This window comes from Osmerus eperlanus, chromosome 2 (assembly GCF_963692335.1).
Source record: "Osmerus eperlanus chromosome 2, fOsmEpe2.1, whole genome shotgun sequence".
Classification (NCBI taxonomy): domain Eukaryota; kingdom Metazoa; phylum Chordata; class Actinopteri; order Osmeriformes; family Osmeridae; genus Osmerus; species Osmerus eperlanus.
In genome coordinates, this window is record NC_085019.1 from 18,835,904 (window position 1) to 18,853,140 (window position 17,237).

The 17,237-nt window shown below is 40.1% G+C and overlaps 2 protein-coding genes and 1 long non-coding RNA gene across 3 annotated transcripts; 1 reads left to right on the forward strand and 2 right to left on the reverse strand.

Moving 5' to 3' along the window:
• The first annotated feature begins 6,745 nt into the window (after positions 1-6,745).
• LOC134034825 (uncharacterized) lies at positions 6,746-9,709 on the forward strand. Its single transcript, XM_062479463.1, has 7 exons — positions 6,746-7,009; positions 7,476-8,149; positions 8,246-8,291; positions 8,380-8,471; positions 8,649-8,759; positions 8,838-9,114; positions 9,411-9,709. Exons 1-7 carry the CDS (start codon positions 6,872-6,874, stop codon positions 9,612-9,614), a joined length of 1,542 nt encoding a protein of 513 aa, XP_062335447.1. The 5' UTR covers positions 6,746-6,871; the 3' UTR covers positions 9,615-9,709.
• A 73-nt stretch (positions 9,710-9,782) lies between these two features.
• Positions 9,783-12,558, reverse strand: LOC134034925 (G2/M phase-specific E3 ubiquitin-protein ligase-like). Its single transcript, XM_062479634.1, has 9 exons — positions 12,445-12,558; positions 12,222-12,316; positions 11,921-12,118; positions 11,753-11,839; positions 11,240-11,493; positions 10,897-11,028; positions 10,633-10,773; positions 10,248-10,362; positions 9,783-10,125 (listed from the first exon to the last, which is right to left on the reverse strand). The coding sequence occupies exons 1-9, from the start codon at positions 12,504-12,506 to the stop codon at positions 9,959-9,961; spliced, it is 1,251 nt and encodes a 416-aa protein (XP_062335618.1). The 5' UTR covers positions 12,507-12,558; the 3' UTR covers positions 9,783-9,958.
• A 1,171-nt stretch (positions 12,559-13,729) lies between these two features.
• Positions 13,730-15,776, reverse strand: LOC134035331 (uncharacterized). Its single transcript, XR_009932352.1, has 4 exons — positions 15,282-15,776; positions 14,180-14,283; positions 13,984-14,079; positions 13,730-13,886 (listed from the first exon to the last, which is right to left on the reverse strand). It is a non-coding gene; the product is annotated as an uncharacterized LOC134035331 (long non-coding RNA).
• Positions 15,777-17,237: the final 1,461 nt, after the last annotated feature.

Sequence of the window (17,237 nt, forward strand, 5' to 3'; positions counted from 1 at the left end):
AAACACTTACCACTCTCTTTCGCAACTCCAGCACCTTAAGGCGCTCCTCGCTTAAGGCGTCTTGGAGTTCAGCCTGTGTTTGGGCCACCTGTAGGTCCATCACTGGCACCTCTTCAGTGTGTCTGCCCTGTAGTCGCCTGAATAGGAGAGCCTCTCGCTGGTTCTCCAATGTCTCCATCTTCCGGAGCATAACCTGTAATGTGTCTGTCATTACAGACAAGTAAAACAAGTTTACAAGAGTTAGCATGATTGGCATACACTGTGGTTCTTCTAGATTAGCTGTAACATTTATGTAAATAACAAATGTTACCTTGAATGGTTGTATACAAAGCATATATTTTTTTGAGTGTCTTATATTTGCACTTGCCTGGCTGCCAGCTGTTTTCCTGGGCCCCCAATTGGTTCACCTCCACCAGACCAGAGTTGACATCTAGGGGTATGGAATCTGGTGATGCAAAAGTTTTAAGTCATGCTTTTGCTTCAAAACATAGCCTTTAGGTTGCCATGGCTCATACAATTATTGTCACTGTTTTAAACGGTCATTCATTACTTTACCATCATTTCCCAGGGACACAGTGCTAGGCCGTGTGACGGTGGTAGGATAATCTGTACAGAAATGAAAATGGAATGTAGTTTATGTACATAGTTATAGCATATTGATATAAAAGGAGTAGCATTGCACATATGTGATCGTTCGAAAGCAGGGCCCCACATCGTAGCGTCGCACATGTGTGATTCTGAACATTCCAACCGACTGTTTTCCGATAGACAAAAACTATATGACAAACGCTATAGTATGGCTTCAAAATTTACAATTAGTAGGCTAACAAGTAACACTAGCAGGTAGTAGCATTGCTACGAGTATTATGCTAGGTTGCTAGGTAACGGAAGCTAATTAAAGCAACCTAGCTGCCGTTTTGGAAAAATAACTGGTGGAAGCGTCGGAAATATTTAAAACTCACGCATCTAAAAGGTTAAAACGAATAAACTTATCCAAAAAAAGATGTCATGTACAAATTAGAAAAATTTGTGACATGATACTTTTATAGACGCCATTGCTGTGATTAAAACGTGATCAGCCACGCTAGCTCCAGTCTTTGAAAATTCCGGGCTAAATAAACTATTTTGGGACAAGGTTTTTTAACAGTTCTGAACGTTTATTTTCACTGATTCTTTTGTGGGTGATTTGTGAGACGCTAAACTTTGATAACATGTAGGCCTATGCATTTTCAGTATTTCAACATAACTTTCTGGAGGGTTTAACCTCTACTGTACTGTAGCTATCGAAATCCTAACGTAAACAATGTGAATCTGATAGCACATAAACAGGCTAAATGGCCTACATTTCAAACATATACGTATAAGCATGCCCCATCAAATTTCTTAAAATATGTTTATATATTTCTGTAAAGAAACTCACCTTTGAAGTAGCTAATTAGGTGTGCTCAAGCCTTCGGCGAGAGCACAACCTTTGTTCTCTCACATATATATTATTATTATTATTATTTTTATTTCTTTTTGCCCCCCTAAAACTCAGTCAATATTTGGCCTACATAGACAACGTAGGTGTCAAAAGTTTCGTCTTGGTAGCGATTGAGTTGCTTCTATTGGAATTTACGTTCCGTTGCATGGTTTAGGCTGAAGTTAAGTTTTTGTGGCAAAAAGTGAAGCTAACGGTGGCTAATTTGCTAGCCACAGTCACTGACGTTACTAACGTCACTACGTCACTAACGTCACGAAAACACGCGTGACTACCTTTGGCAGAACATTCGTTTCGCATCTGTTAACTTGGGGAATAGCTAGGCTAACTATAGCTTTACTGCAAGGCAGCTGCAGAAACGCCACAAGCAAAGAGGCCAGGGTGATAACTATTTACTCATTTTACTTTGTGATATGACACACAATTGTGATGTGTAATGTACAGTATAAGCTGATATTATTAAGGAAGTACATCTACTTTCGGAAACAGTAGTCTACTATTTCACTGAAGTATTAGCATCATGACATTAGCCTGTGTTGCCCGGGCAACACATACTACAGTGGTCTATGATGTAGCGTTATCTGTTTTCAATCGTTAAAATAAACATTCCTCACATATACATTTTCGTTGTAGGATTTATTCTGACATTAGTAAACGATTTGTTGGTGAAATTACCATTACCTGTGGTTTCAAACCAGTGTAGCTCACTGCAACGCTGTAGCTTACGCGAGACACACGACAAAAACATCTAACTTACACAGCTGTTTAGGAAGTCAAACGGCGACAGAACATGTTCGGCACTCCCCTTACTTAAATCAAAAGTCTATCTAACTACTAACCTGAACTTCATTGCCACAGCCTAAACATTGTCAATCTGTTCATGAAAATAATTAATTTCAGCTTAAACCGTACAACGGAACGTTAAATCCAATTCAACCAACGCAATCGCTACAGTACCAAGACGAACACAGCAGTAGTCTAGTACTGTACCGTAGTAGTACAATTTACCGGGGCAGCTTCTCCACACAGGGCTATATCGCATTTTGCGTTGTTACTGACAATGATCGCTACCAGTGAGCTTTTTATAAATGAGCGATTTTACACTAAATAAATGTCAAGTTTATTTACGTTTTGGGGGCATATTTTCAGTTAGCAGATGGTACTGTTTGAATCGCGATTCCATCTTCTACTGCCGGGTAACGTTGTAGAATAATCTTCAAAGGGGGTTCTTTATTAATGAATGAATGCAATGAGTAGGCTAAATGCCTGAAAATATCATGAGAAGGGAAAAACTTTAAATGACGTTTAAATCATAGAGATTAGGTCAATTTTTACACCGGTCTGCCAAATGTATTAGTTTTGATTCAACGATGAGGCTGCCTCTTGCAGGGGAAATGAGAAGACATCTATTTCATTCTACACTTCACTCGTATTTTCAGTTGTAAATGAGCAGCAAAAAAAAAAATGTCATTCAAAAACGGACCCCTGTGCAACCGACGCAATCAAGCACACCCTACAATTTCCCCAGAAATTGTACCCTCTCTAGTTTCCAGTTGAAATCCAATGCATACAAGACGGTGTTGAACCCCTGCAAAATCTCTTCTGAAACCCCAATTTGAGCGATGCGTTGAAATGGGCATGCGCAAAGTTGTTGCTCAGGGGCAGACTGAGGGGCAGGTTTGCTAAGGAAGAATTGTAATATTCTGTGATGACTTGTCTTTGGAAATGAACCTCTTAAGAGTCGCTTACCTTTTGGTCACATTTAACAATTTTGTATCACAAAAATTATTGGAGCACAAATTTGCATTGTGTGTCATACAGCTTTGGTGTGCTATACAAAGAATGTTTGCTTAATCATGTTACACATCACACATTGATTGCTTTTGTACATGTTTATAGTAAAGAATGAAAGACTAAATTATATTCCAGATTCAGTCTTATTTATTAAAGCTATGTTTCTGCATATGAGAAAATTGATGACCAATGACATGCTGGGGCTGAGCTGCACATGAATTACATGCATTGTCTACATTTATACGTGCTGGGTGCAACATTTAATATTGTGTGTGATTGAAATTCATGTAGACTATGGGTACATTGCAAAAGTGTCACAACTGAGAGCAGTCCAGTGTGATCTCTGGATAAACCACTATATGCACTCGAGATCCGTTGTCCTGCGACCAAAGAGCGACTTAGCCGCAACTTAACCCATGGTACCAAAATTAATGTATCCAGCCGACCAAGGTACAACGTCACGGCAACGTTGTCCACGGGACCAAAAATAACGTAACCAGCCGACCAAGGTACGACGTCGCGGCAACGTTGTCCACGGGTCTAAAAATAAGGCAATTAGCCGACCAATGTACAACGTCGCGGCAACGTTGTCCATGGGACCAAAAAATAACGTAACCAGCCGACCATGGTACAACGTCGCGGCAACGTTGCCCACGGGTCTAAAAATAACGTAACCAGCCGACCAAGGTACAACGTCGCGGCAACGTTGTCCAGGGGACCAAAAAATAACGTAACCAGCCGACCAAGGTACGACGTCGCGGCAACGTTGTCCACGGGTCTAAAAATAACGTAACCAGCCGACCATGGTACAACGTCGCGGCAACGTTGCCCACGGGTCTAAAAATAACGTAACCAGCCGACCAAGGTACAACGTCGCGGCAACGTTGTCCAGGGGACCAAAAAATAACGTAACCAGCCGACCAAGGTACGACGTCGCGGCAACGTTGTCAACGGGTCTAAAAATAACGTAACCAGCCGACCAAGGTACGACGTCGTGGCAACGTTGTCCATGGGACCAACTGGCAACATTCCCTTTATAACGTTGCTACGACGTTGCCACGACGTTGCCAGAAGGTAACGTCGCGGGTTACCAACTCAGCACTTACTGGCAACGTTGCCGCAACGTCATGTGTTAGCTGGGAAGACATTTCCTAAAACATAGCGTTACATATTCATATACAGCAGAATAAGCTCATAATAAAGCATAAAGCTTGCTGCGGCGTGTGATATTTGCAATGTACGGCCCGAGAAGGTCTTGCAAATAAATGAGTCCTTGTCCGCTGAATCGATATCGCTCAAACAAGAACTCATCCGTGTGAAATAAAGGATCTTGGCAATCGCGAAGAACTCTATTGGTATGGAAAGCTAATCGAACTAAAATATAGCTCCTTGGTCAACTGGGTCTCTCAAAAAGGGAGCTGCCATGTTATGTTTTGGAAGTGTTTTGGAAGTTGTATCAAATTACGAAACCACGTGATAGATGACGTTCAATGCTTCAAACTTGAGTGTTGTGTTATTTTATTGAAATGAAACGTAACATGATAGGACTAGGTAGGTCTATACAGTGCCCAGAAAACAAAAGTTGTCAACAGTAATAATAATTAGTAAAAAATAAAGTCCCTCCAGTTCACAATAGGCCTACATATCACAAATGTTAAGAATAAGAAAAAATCTGTGTAATCTAGTTTAATTGATATAAAAACCGTATCGTATAAAGTCCGTCCACCCGCATGAACAGGTAACGGCTTTTTTCGGTGTTGTAGCTGGTTAAAGCGTTGTACGACAACGTATTGATAATGCGAGTCTGGTTACCCGAGTTCGCGCCCCAGTGCAGGGAACCTCGGAAGATATAGACAAGTTTATGAGCCGTTTCCGCTCTACTTCCTAAACTCCTCCCTTCGATGCAATTCACTTCCGTTCTGGCGGGCTGGGTTTGTTTTGCTAGCTAGCTCCGTTGTGCCGACAAAGCACTGATATCGCAGTGACAAAGAGGATATACAATTTACAACATGAAGAAAAGTGGTTCGGGAACGACGTGTGCGGTAGTTGGTTGCAAACACTCGAGAAAGCACCTGAACGAGTGGTTAGATAGAGTGCTACGACCACCAGTTTTAAAACCTAGAATCGCCTCTAGCCTGTTACAGTTATACTACAGTAGTATGCTTATTGTTTGTAGGCTATTCACATTTTGTTGGTGTTCCTTTGTCCTATTGTTGTAGTGGATTTAATAATTATACATTGATATGTGGATATAATAATTCAAACCTTTCAAAGTGCCAATACACACATCTGTAAAAGCCCGGCATGAGGTGTGTAGCCAACCGGTGCTTGTTTAAAGCAGTCATAACCGGGTTCATAGGAAGAATAGATAGATAAGTAGGCACTTCAGGCAGTGACAAGCCACTTAAATAAGGATAACAGTGTACTGCCTGTCTTGTCCTTCTGAAGTTGTTAAATTGAATAGGCTGAACATCAACATGTAACATCAATAGCCTAGAAATTCCAAACGAATTAGCTTTCAATGTTATGTATACCTAGGCTACTTGGACCGTGTCCTGGCAATAAATAAAGAACATTATGCTACATGTTTTGCCAGGATAACTGGCAAGACCATTGAATGTTCATGATGTTCCTGTGTGTTTATTCCTTTGACTGGGTACAACAACGCGATCAGTCAACCGACTATAAATGTTTTTAATGTCGGGCTACAAATTTATAGAACAACTTCTGTCTGATACGTGTGGCATCCTTTAGCCAAATAATTAGCCTACATTTTGCTGAGAGATTGAAGAGCTAGACAACAAATGTTCTAATGAGTCACCGACTAAAGTCATCTTCTGACATTGCCTTTGCTCCATGTTAAAAGCTACAAAATGATGGACTGGCAAAAGCTTTATAACTATAAATCTAATCTAAAATGTACTTAAAAGTATGGCGACGACGTTGGCAACTTATCCAGTAGTAAATGTCAAACGACGAAGTATGTCAAAGTAGTAGAACCGTGATCCCAAGCTAGCATCGACATCGCTGTGTTTACACCGGCAGATGCTTTGCAAACCACTTCCGGCGGAAATGAAATGCATTTGTGTAGAGTTATGGCGGCCCCCTGGGATTTTGCGCGTAAACTTGTCTATTCTTATACTGTGAGAAAATTATATAATTCTAACGGCCTTCAGATGTATCACAACATTTTAATGTGTGAGCACTAATATCAGATAAAAATGAACACATGTATATGGAAGCAAATCAGTGCCATAATGTTTTGAATTTTAAAAGGCATTGAATACTAAATATTGAAATTTAAACAACACTGAATTCTCATCTGAATATATTTCAATGTAAAATAAAATTCAGGTTGCTCAAATTCGAGCCTAAAAATTTCGATCTTAAATAATTCAACCATAAAAAATTTGACCCTATCAAATTCGATCCAAAAATTTTCGAGCTGAAAACATTTGAGCTGAAAAAATTTGAGCCTATAAAATTCGAGCCTAAAAAATTCGAGCCTATCAAATTCGACCCGAAAAATTCAGAGTTTAAAAAATTCAGATTTTTAACATCCGGGATATCAAGGACAGGTAGAGCAATCGAGCCTCAATGCAATCGAACCAACTTCTGACCTATCAGAGCACAGACCTTCAGTCAAGCACTCCGAGGAAGCGGGAAACCTTCAAGCTCAAGAAAGAAGAGAAGAGGAAAAGAACGATGGCTACCCGTGACAGCAACCAGGCTTCGGTGAGTCAAATTTCGATGTAATCAAATGTTATTTTATTTATATAGAGCATTTCATACCAAAAGAAAACGCAAAGCGCTTGAAGCACGGTGGCCCAGTACTGTATGGAACCCCACATGCTAGCCAGTTGATCACTTTTGGGCCAGTATGATCCGACTGGCCCAGGCAATGCTAGCGACCGTTTGAAAATACCTGTTCATTATTCAGTTTATATTATATTTTATAAAAACTTTCCTAAGATTTTACTATTTTTCTATGAAGAGAATTTAGAAAAGTATAGTCAAACTAAGTAAACTTTGGGCAAGACATACTACTAATTCAAGGCCAGTTGAATTTATAAGTGATGACCTGGAGTCAATAATAAACGTCTAAATGTCGAGCCCTAAGTGCATTATAACCCCTGGAGGGAAAATAATGGAAGTCGTTGCTTATTTATTAAATCTTTTTGACACATTTTTTCTCTCTTAGGAAGTGCTGCTTGACCATATTTTGGGAAGTCTCCGCTCTCGTTTAGAGCATATTATTAGCCAAATGCCTTTGGATTTGGACTACTTAGAGTTCGCTGTCACACAAGAGTATGTGTTTTTAAATGCTGTATCCAGTCGGGTGACTGCTTCTCCAGCAATTGTAGATGCCCTGACATCACTACATAGGCTTATAAACCTGGAAAAGGAACAAGTTGAACAGCGAACTTCAACGGTGCAATTTGAGCAAGGACTAGTTGGACGACCACGAATGGTCCTCTCTCCGGAGTACCTTAGCAGTCTTTTGGACCTTAACTTGTCCATCCCATGCATAGCTGCACTTCTGGGGGTGTCAAAACAAACAGTGCATCGACGTATGGCTGAGGCTGATATGTCAGTCAGGACACTGTACAGCACTCTCACAGATGAGGAATTGGATCGGTGTGTGAGAGACATCAAATCCAGGCAGCCTCACTCAGGTTATCGGATGGTGAAAGCCCTTTTGCAAGCTCAAGGACTGCGGGTGCAGTATGACCGCGTCAGAGCTTCCATGCACCGCATCGACACCGTTGGAGTCATATCACGTATGACCAAATTGGGTTGCATTGTCCGAAGAACCTACTCAGTTCCAGGCCCCCAGTCCTTGATGCACATCGACACAAATCATAAAATCATCCGGTAAATTACTTTCCCAAAGAGCATATTCATTCATTATTTTACCCAAATATAATGATGGGTTTATTCAGAATAACATCTCGACACATTTTCCTGCAGCTACAACATTGTCATCTTTGGTGGCATAGATGGCTTTTCACGGAAGGTAAGTACAGTTTTCAGGAATAAATGTGTACATGTTTATCCTGCTTATGTGTTTGCCTAATACAAAAATGGTGTGTATGGTATTACAGATAATGTATCTTGGTGCAGCCTCCAATAACCTTGCATCAACCACCCTGGCCTTCTTCCAAGAATCTGTGGAGAAGTTTGGTTTCCCTCTTAGGTAAATATGATTTTAAAACTTTGTCGGTCCCTCCATATAACAGCTTAAACACATGCATCATCTTTTGCAGTTTTTGTAAATTTGATGTAAGATGCTTCAAACATTCCTGTGCTGATTTCATAGGTTGTATAGCCAACCAACACTTAATATGGTCTTTGTTGTAAATGTTTGTTTTAGGGTACGGGCTGATCAAGGGGTGGAGAATGTGGATGTTGCACACCTCATGTTTACAGTCCGTGGCACTGGAAGAGGCAGCTTCATTGCTGGGAAGAGTGTTCACAATCAACGGTTAGTAAAGAAGTGCAGATAAAGCTAGTTGAAATAGGGCACTCGACTGCTGCCATGCATCTAAACTTTTTTCCCCAGAATTGAGAGGCTATGGAGAGACCTATGGACAGCTGTAACAAACATCTACTATGATGTCCTTCACTACCTCGAAGAAGAGGGCTTCCTCAATATCGCCAATACAACACACCTCTTCTGTTGCCATTATGTGTTCCTACCACGTCTACAAGATGACCTGGACAATTTTCGCAATGGTTGGGACCATCATCCATTAAGAACGGAGGGCAATATGACCCCTAATCAGCTGTGGGCACTGGGTCAAATACATCAGCCAATTCCAGTTCCAGATCACATGGCAGTATGTCTAAATATTCAACTATTTTGTGTTAACAATTGTAAAAAACAAAACAACCCCCCCCACACACAATTATTAACATTAGAAACAGTCTAATAGACCATAATAGACCATATTTTGCTAAATAGGGCTGTGCGTTTACTATGTAATATGTTGAAGCATTTGCTCAATGACCAATCCTTAGTTTTATGCTAATTTTACATATATACTCTATAAATATATATATATATATAACTATGCTGTCTGTATAGATAATCAACACCGCATACAAGTGACATTTTCTTTTTTCAAATTTGTAGGGTATAGATATGCCTCTCATTGAGTGGGAGAACAGTGGACTTACTCCAGACTGCCACTCCAGCATCGTTGTCCCAGACATCGAAAGCCCACTGACTGATGAACAAATGGCAGCTTTAAGAGAGGCTGTTGACCCAAGAGCTTTATCCCAGGCTTATGGCTGTGAAATCTACACTGCAGCAGTTCACTTTTGTGAGAACATTTAAATAACTGAATGTTTTGAGCATTTTCAGAAGAACTGGATCAACTATATAATAATACATCATATACATCAATAGATTAAAAGATTCTTCACATCTCTCCTGAGTCAAATATTATTTTTTATGTCAGAGATAACTGCACAAGCACTTTGCAATGTGACCCAGGCATCTTAACTCACTGTCTCATGCATCAAAGAAACATGCAGACATGCATAACACAAACTGTGTGGTGTAAACTTCTTTTGTGTGTACGTCTCTAACTGTACGAGTGTGTATATCTGTTTGTATCAACATATTAGATGAGACCAAATCCTGTTTGGCAACTGCCAATACAGGCTAGGATGTCAATCTTAAAAGATGCATAGTCTTTGTAATGCCCTGGGATTCGCAGGGTCTCGTAACAGGTGGAGGCCGGTGGGGAAGCTGCCTTTGACCACCTCAAGGGACAGATTCGTCCTTGGCAGAATCTCCCATCCAGTCCAGAATTTCACCAGATCTCCCAATTCATTCGGTGATGCTGTGTAGTAAACATATTCAATTATTTTACAAGTTACATGAAAAGTTGCTGTGGAGAGGTAATGATAACTAGATGACCAACTGTTTCACGGTTTATCGCATATGTTTACTCTGTCAACATACCATTTTCAATGAACTGTCGAAGATAACCTGATACGTGGCACATAGTGTCAACGGAAAAATCATTGTCATCATCTTCTTCATCATGATGAGGCCAGGTAATGCGCTTCAGAAGTACCTACATTGAAAGCAAAAAAACAACAACATGGGATACACTTTTTATTATGGCTTCTTACATTATATTTGGTGTGATTCTTTCAGGCTTTTGAACCACACACTTCAAAAACGCCACTGGTGGGTACTTTGGAAAGCACGTTGCAAATCCTAAGAGCGCTAAATCAAGCACACAGACTAATGGGCACAATTACAGATGCTGGATACAGATATGAAACCTCTACCCTATAGTAGTATTCAACAAAGGCCTGGATTTAAAATAGTGTTAAGTTACCTCAGGGCTGTAATCCACTGCTCCCTCTTTAGGGAAAAGCAGGGCCACTGTGTCAGGTCGTTTGGTCAGCACGGTCCACATTTGTGTCTCTTTAAGACCACGTCTCAGCTGTTTAATTTGTCTTGTGACACGTCCAATGACCTGTTAATGACAACAGAGAGAGAAGGTGGAATACATTGTCATTCTTAATCCCCCCCCCCCAAAATGATTAAGAATTAGAAATTAGGTTCTGCAAACATAACCACATCCTAAGATTTTACTCACAGCATGGATCAACATTTTCTCGAAAAGCCATCTCCTGTTATTATTATTAGACAGGCAAGGGAGGTCCCAGGCATAGGCCAAGTCCTGTACTCTTTTTGCCTCTTCCTCAGAGAGTTTGGATTCACCTTGAAGCTTCAATACACAGAGGAAAACAAGAGGAAATAGAACATGTAATGACACTACATATATACAGCGGGTCTATAAAGTCTCCACTCCCTATTTGCCATTAAGTAAAACAAACTTTAAAACAAATGGTTGGGTGGGGACTTTTTATATCCACTAAAAAATATAAAAAGGGAAGAAATAGCAAGACTTTGAAAATGATTGAGGATGGAAAACATACAAGCCTGATTGTTTCCCGGATGTCCAGGTCTGGACAGTCTTCTAGGGCTACAGTTGCAGTTTCGGGACCCCCTCCAAGCAGGACATGAGCTAAGGCAGGGCTGAGCCCAGACAGGCACGGTCCACCATGAAGGAAGGAGTGGCCCATCATTCTCCCTGCCATGACAAACATATCACTTTCAACTAGGAAGTGAGAGGCTGACGGCACCAAATGGCCTGTCTCTCCATCAAACAGCCGTGTCACATCAGTGTTTGCTGTTAAAGAAAATTTGTTTAGAGAAAAGCCATTTAAAATATATTATACACAATCATTTAGTAGGAACTAACTGTATTATACATTAGATCACATTTTTTCGCCAGTGTAGGCATGATATTATTTAGTATAACATATATATTACATATATTGTTCTCAAGCAAAACTACTAAGATGAAAAACAGATTGACATAATATGAAAAATATATTCGACCATACCTATTTAATAAGTCATCTTACACATAACTGCACTCTACTTACCAAAGTTGATGCAAAACCCAGACTTCAACTTCTCAATGCAAGTTGAGAGGAAAAAGCGAGTTACACCCTTTCCAATGGCAACGTCACCTGGAACACAATGCAAGGTTTGATATAGTAATGTCATACTTTTTGCAGTCCTTGACCATTAGGACATGTGGCTGAAGCTACCTTCAAGTCTGCAATGCAAGGGTCGTGCCCATTCCACATTTGGTCGCTTGTAGAAGGAGAGGAGTGCCATGTCCTGTTCGGCAGGGGTTTCTCTAGTATCCATGCTGAGAACCAAAGCACTCTCCTTTTCATAAATGTGCAATAGGGAATCCCGAAACTGAGACATGGCCTTGGTAGGGTCTTGGATGGTGAGCCAGTCTAGTAGAGGAAAACATACAAATGTGACCAATTAGGCTTGAATCTAACGCTTGACAGCAACCTCTAGATATGTTTTAAATGTAGATTGAAGCCGTATTCGTACCGTCTGTAACTGCTGCACTGCTTCTGGACGGTCCAGGCATTACTGCTTGCTCTTCTTCCATCACAGTACTACACTCAATTGCCTCATTTCCTGCACTGTACAGTCACAACATATTCATAATGGTTATCTGTAAAACTGCTTTTATGTTTTAATAGCTCAAAGACCAAGGCATCTGCTGGTGAGTGAAACGAGTACGGTACGAACAATAGAAAATTGGTGTTACCTTTCCCCGCATGAAGCAGCATGTGCCTCAATAATGTGACAGGGAAATATGTCCATGCACATAGGACAGGGTTGCTGATCTGCTGCCGAGAATATTAAGTTAGCAAAAAAAACAAAACAAACTTAAGTAGGAACCACTAAGAAATGACTTAATGTAATTTCTAATAAAGCATCTGCTCTCATCAGGCATTTTGATTGCAGCGTATTCATGTTCAATGTTATTAATTATATATTGAAAATGCTCCAATAATTCATTCTTACATGTTACGTCTTCCTGCGCACAGTTTTCCTCCACATTAGCCGGGCAATTATCACTGTCAACATCAATGATGTTGCAAGATTTAAGTGTTCGGTCAGAAACGGCAGTGGAATAGCTGCTCCACATTTCTGACACACTGCGTTTGGCATGCCACTGAATGCATTGTCTGTTAGTTGCAAAGGAGTTGTGCTTAGTTCTTCTTGAATTGGTGCCATGAAAAGAGTCGTTTTACCCCCCTGGCTTGCAAGCTTAATTATTTGGCCTGTGTAGCCAGTATCATCAGGTGTCACAAGAGAGAGTTTGCGGCTACCCCATCCTCCTATAAAAAAAAACATTTCCGAGCATAATGGGAAATAAAACTATATATGACATAAGCACCCTTGTATAGACATGGATTACATTAAGCCTAGTCTTTAAGTAAGAGAAAAAATGTAATGAAGATCTCCATTGAAAACTTTTTTTCCTCTGCCACTGTACCCATTACAGATGACCTATACACTGTTTGAATGAGCACTAACAGAGTCATTGTTGTTCCATATCTCAATACTAATACATACAAACGTATAAGTGCCTACCTGCTGATTTGTAAAGCAGCCAACCACCAGACACTGTCTCCAATTGTGGAAATACAACCTTGAGTGTATCACATAACTGTAAACCAAAAACAATTAACATTAATTATTATTATACATTTATTTATTATTAAGAATGCTGAAAAGGGTTGAGGTTAAACTTTTTGAAAAACCATGCCAGTCTTGCTTAAAGGTGACATGACATGAAAACTTCACTTTAGGATGTTATTTAACATTAATATGAGTTCCCCTAGCCTGCCTTTGGTCCCCCAGTGGCTAGAATTTTCGATAGGTGTAAACTAAGCCCTGGGTGTTCTTCTCCGCCTTTGAGAAAGCTTTACTGTATAAGATTCACATTTTTCAACTTAGTCATGCAGACTAAGGCTAATGCTTACCTCATCATGTGTTGTGCTCTCATCTAAATGGGCAGTCCTGCGACGCAACCCTGCCTGCATGTGAACTAGTTGCTCTAGCTCAGTGGGAGATTTTTGATATTGTTTAGGTAACAGATGGAAAGCCACTTGAAGTGGTTTAGCTCTTTTAGCAGGAACAACATTTACTGCAGGAAAACGCCTCTTTCCTTTTGCCTTCGTAAACATACCTGGAAAGGACCTTTGAGAAAAAATACAGTCTATTTAAACCTAAATACTATCAGACCATCAAGTTGTTTTAATCTGTTCAAGTTAATGTACAGAATCTAATGCTGAACCTTGTCATTTCAATTTGAACTGAAGGTCTTTGTGACTGATGGCCTGACTGCCCATTCTGTCCTCCCTGCCCATTCTGTCCTCCCTGCCTCTGTTCCCTGCAGGGTTGTAACTAAAAATAGTTATTAGTGAGTCTGAAATTATTAATTAGATAGAAAACATAATTTTCATGTGTACAGTATTAAAAGTGTACTGAACCTTATATCCTGACTTGTAGAAGGGACATCACCACTGCTTGCACCTCGTGATGTCAGTAAAGACAATAAGGTCCTGACCGATTTTACAACCTCAGCGTGATTACCCTTTCAACACAATAATAGAAGTGTAATTTAGAAAACACAACAAAGTTCAATTCTTTTTAGATAGCTAGACCGTTTATAGTTAATTGCTACAATACATTCTCAATACATAGAAAAAGAGTAACATTTTCGGAAATGTCATTCATTCATGATATATAATCGTCGTCATATAATATAAAATGTAAATAAATAACCTTTTAAAAACAGACTTTTCACGAGTGGCCCACATGTGAATATAAAGGCAGAATAATACTACTGCGTTTTCATGGACACAGGAACGTCAAGGAACGTCCTCTCGATACCCCTTGGCTGTGATCGGTCCGTATTGGAACCATAGATATATATAAATCTTTATATATATCAATGATTGGAACCGCTTGCGTCAGGGGCGGGGTTGCCGTGACCAACAAGAGAACAGAATTCTTTGACCGCCATTGCTGCAAGTTTTTACAATTCATATTGCAGCTAAACAGTACATGTAAATCACCATCTGAATTAAAATGTGACGAGAAATGGGCAGTGTAGTTGCTGAAAATGTGCTTATTTTATTGATGAAACGGCTAATTTGTAAATTTGCTCTGACTTTTCATAACCTAGCTAGCATCGCAGTGCAGCACCTCCTGCTCTTCTGGCAGTGAATTGTTTCACCCACAGCCTTCGGAGTACTATAAATTCAACGAATCCGTCCGACTCCGTCCGTCTGTCTGTCCATACCAGAGTCGGAGTAGTATAATTCGGCCTTTAGATGTATCTAAGTAGCCTAGCTTGAGAACAAATAAGCTAACGGTTAGAGCTGTTTTCACCAGCTAATTTTCAAACGGTCGCTACTGTAGCATTGCCTGGGCCATACTACTGTACTGGCCCAAAAGTGATCAACTGGCTAGAATGTGGGGTTCCATACAGTACTGGGCCACCGTGCTTCAAGCGCTTTGCGTTTTCTTTTGGTATGAAATGCTCTATATAAATAAAATAACATTTGATTACATCGAAATTTGACTCACCGAAGCCTGGTTGCTGTCACGGGTAGCCATCGTTCTTTTCCTCTTCTCTTCTTTCTTGAGCTTGAAGGTTTCCCGCTTCCTCAGAGTGCTTGACTGAAGGTCTGTGCTCTGATAGGTCAGAAGTTGGTTCGATTGCATTGAGGCTCGATTGCTCTACCTGTCCTTGATATCCCGGATGTTAAAAATCTGAATTTTTTAAACTCTGAATTTTTCGGGTCGAATTTGATAGGCTCAAATTTTTTAGGCTCGAATTTTATAGGCTCAAATTTTTTCAGCTCAAATGTTTTCAGCTCGAAAATTTTCGGATCGAATTTGATAGGGTCGAATTTTTTATGGTTGAATTATTTAAGATCGAAATTTTTAGGCTCGAATTTGAGCAACCTGAATTTTATTTTACATTGAAATATATTCAGATGAGAATTCAGTGTTGTTTAAATTTCAATATTAAGTATTCAATGCCTTTTAAAATTCAAAACATTATGGCACTGATTTGCTTCCATACATGTAGCCTTAATTAAAATATTAAATAACGTAGGGTAGTCTACCGTCGGAGACAACCACTACGCCTCATTCAGCCAGTTTAAACGGCTGCTATATGACGCTGTTCATTTTCAATGCGCCGATAGTTCGGCTCTTTGGGCCGGCACAATCCGGAAGAAACCACCAAAGCTTCACAAGGCATCGTTCGCCCATCCCTACCAATTATTACACTAGTATATAAGAAACTATATTAACAACATTTCATGTATGTGTGACAACTAGGGATGGGACATATGGCACTGACGCATCGATGCTTGTGTCGCAAAACCAATACGCACAGTTTCGAAAAAGTGGGTTGGAGCTTGTGTCAAATGACGATGCCACGTGATTGATGACGTTCAATGCTTCAGACGTCACGAACTGGTTCAAAGTTGTGGCGCACTTCTAAACCTTAAAAGAGGGAAAGAAACCAGTGCTTGTCGTCTTAATAGGAGGCGAACACTACATTAGCAGAAGCGCAAACAGTCATTAACCCTCGTGCTGCCTTCGGGTCACATGACCCAAAGGTTCATAACGAACCATCGTTGTGTTTACCCAATTTTACCCAATACAAAAACAAATAAAAATAATTTTCTTTTAACCTTCGCAATGTGGGGGGTCTGAGACAGCCCAACGGTTAAAAGAAAATGCTTCACTTTGTTTTTGTATGCGGTAAAGTTGTCGCAATACGACGGTGGGTCACAATGACTGATGGGTCAGAACGACCCGAAGATAACACAAGGGTTAATAGAGTACATAGTTATTATTAGAATACGATTAGAGAATTATCATTAGCAGACGAGAAGTAGGTTATATTAGCAGAATAGTATAGTTCATCAGCAGAAGAGAAGTAGGTTATATTAGCAGAATAGTATAGTTCATCAGCAGAAGAGAAGTAGGTTATATTAGCAGAAGAGCAGAAAGTAGAAGACGATATGGATGCTACCGGAGGAAGAAAGCGATCAAGAGTATGGGAACATTTTGATATGTTATCCCCCAATAAGGTAAATAGGCTGTGACTGCATATACCAATCATAACGAATCAATATAATGTCATGCTTTAACAACTCTCATTATTTTAAGGTTCGGTGTTTGCTGTGCCCTCAAGAGTTGGCATACAGCAATAACACCTCTTCCATGTTGAGGCACTTTCGAGCCAAACATGAGAATGTAGCTACACCGCTGACCAATCCAGGCTGCGCTGGAGTTCCTTCCAACGGTAATTAGACTATTATTAAATCAGTATTGTAATTGTATAATTAATGTAATCTACTTATTATCTGTCCATTCTATTGATAAACATGAAAATTACAGTTCTTATACACAGTTCTTTTAGGGGTAGGAAAGTTTCCCCAAAGCCACACAGCAGCTCACCTTGCTGAGGTAAAACACACCCTGATGGTAGAGTGTGGAATCAGAGGAAAGGTGAGAAGCCTG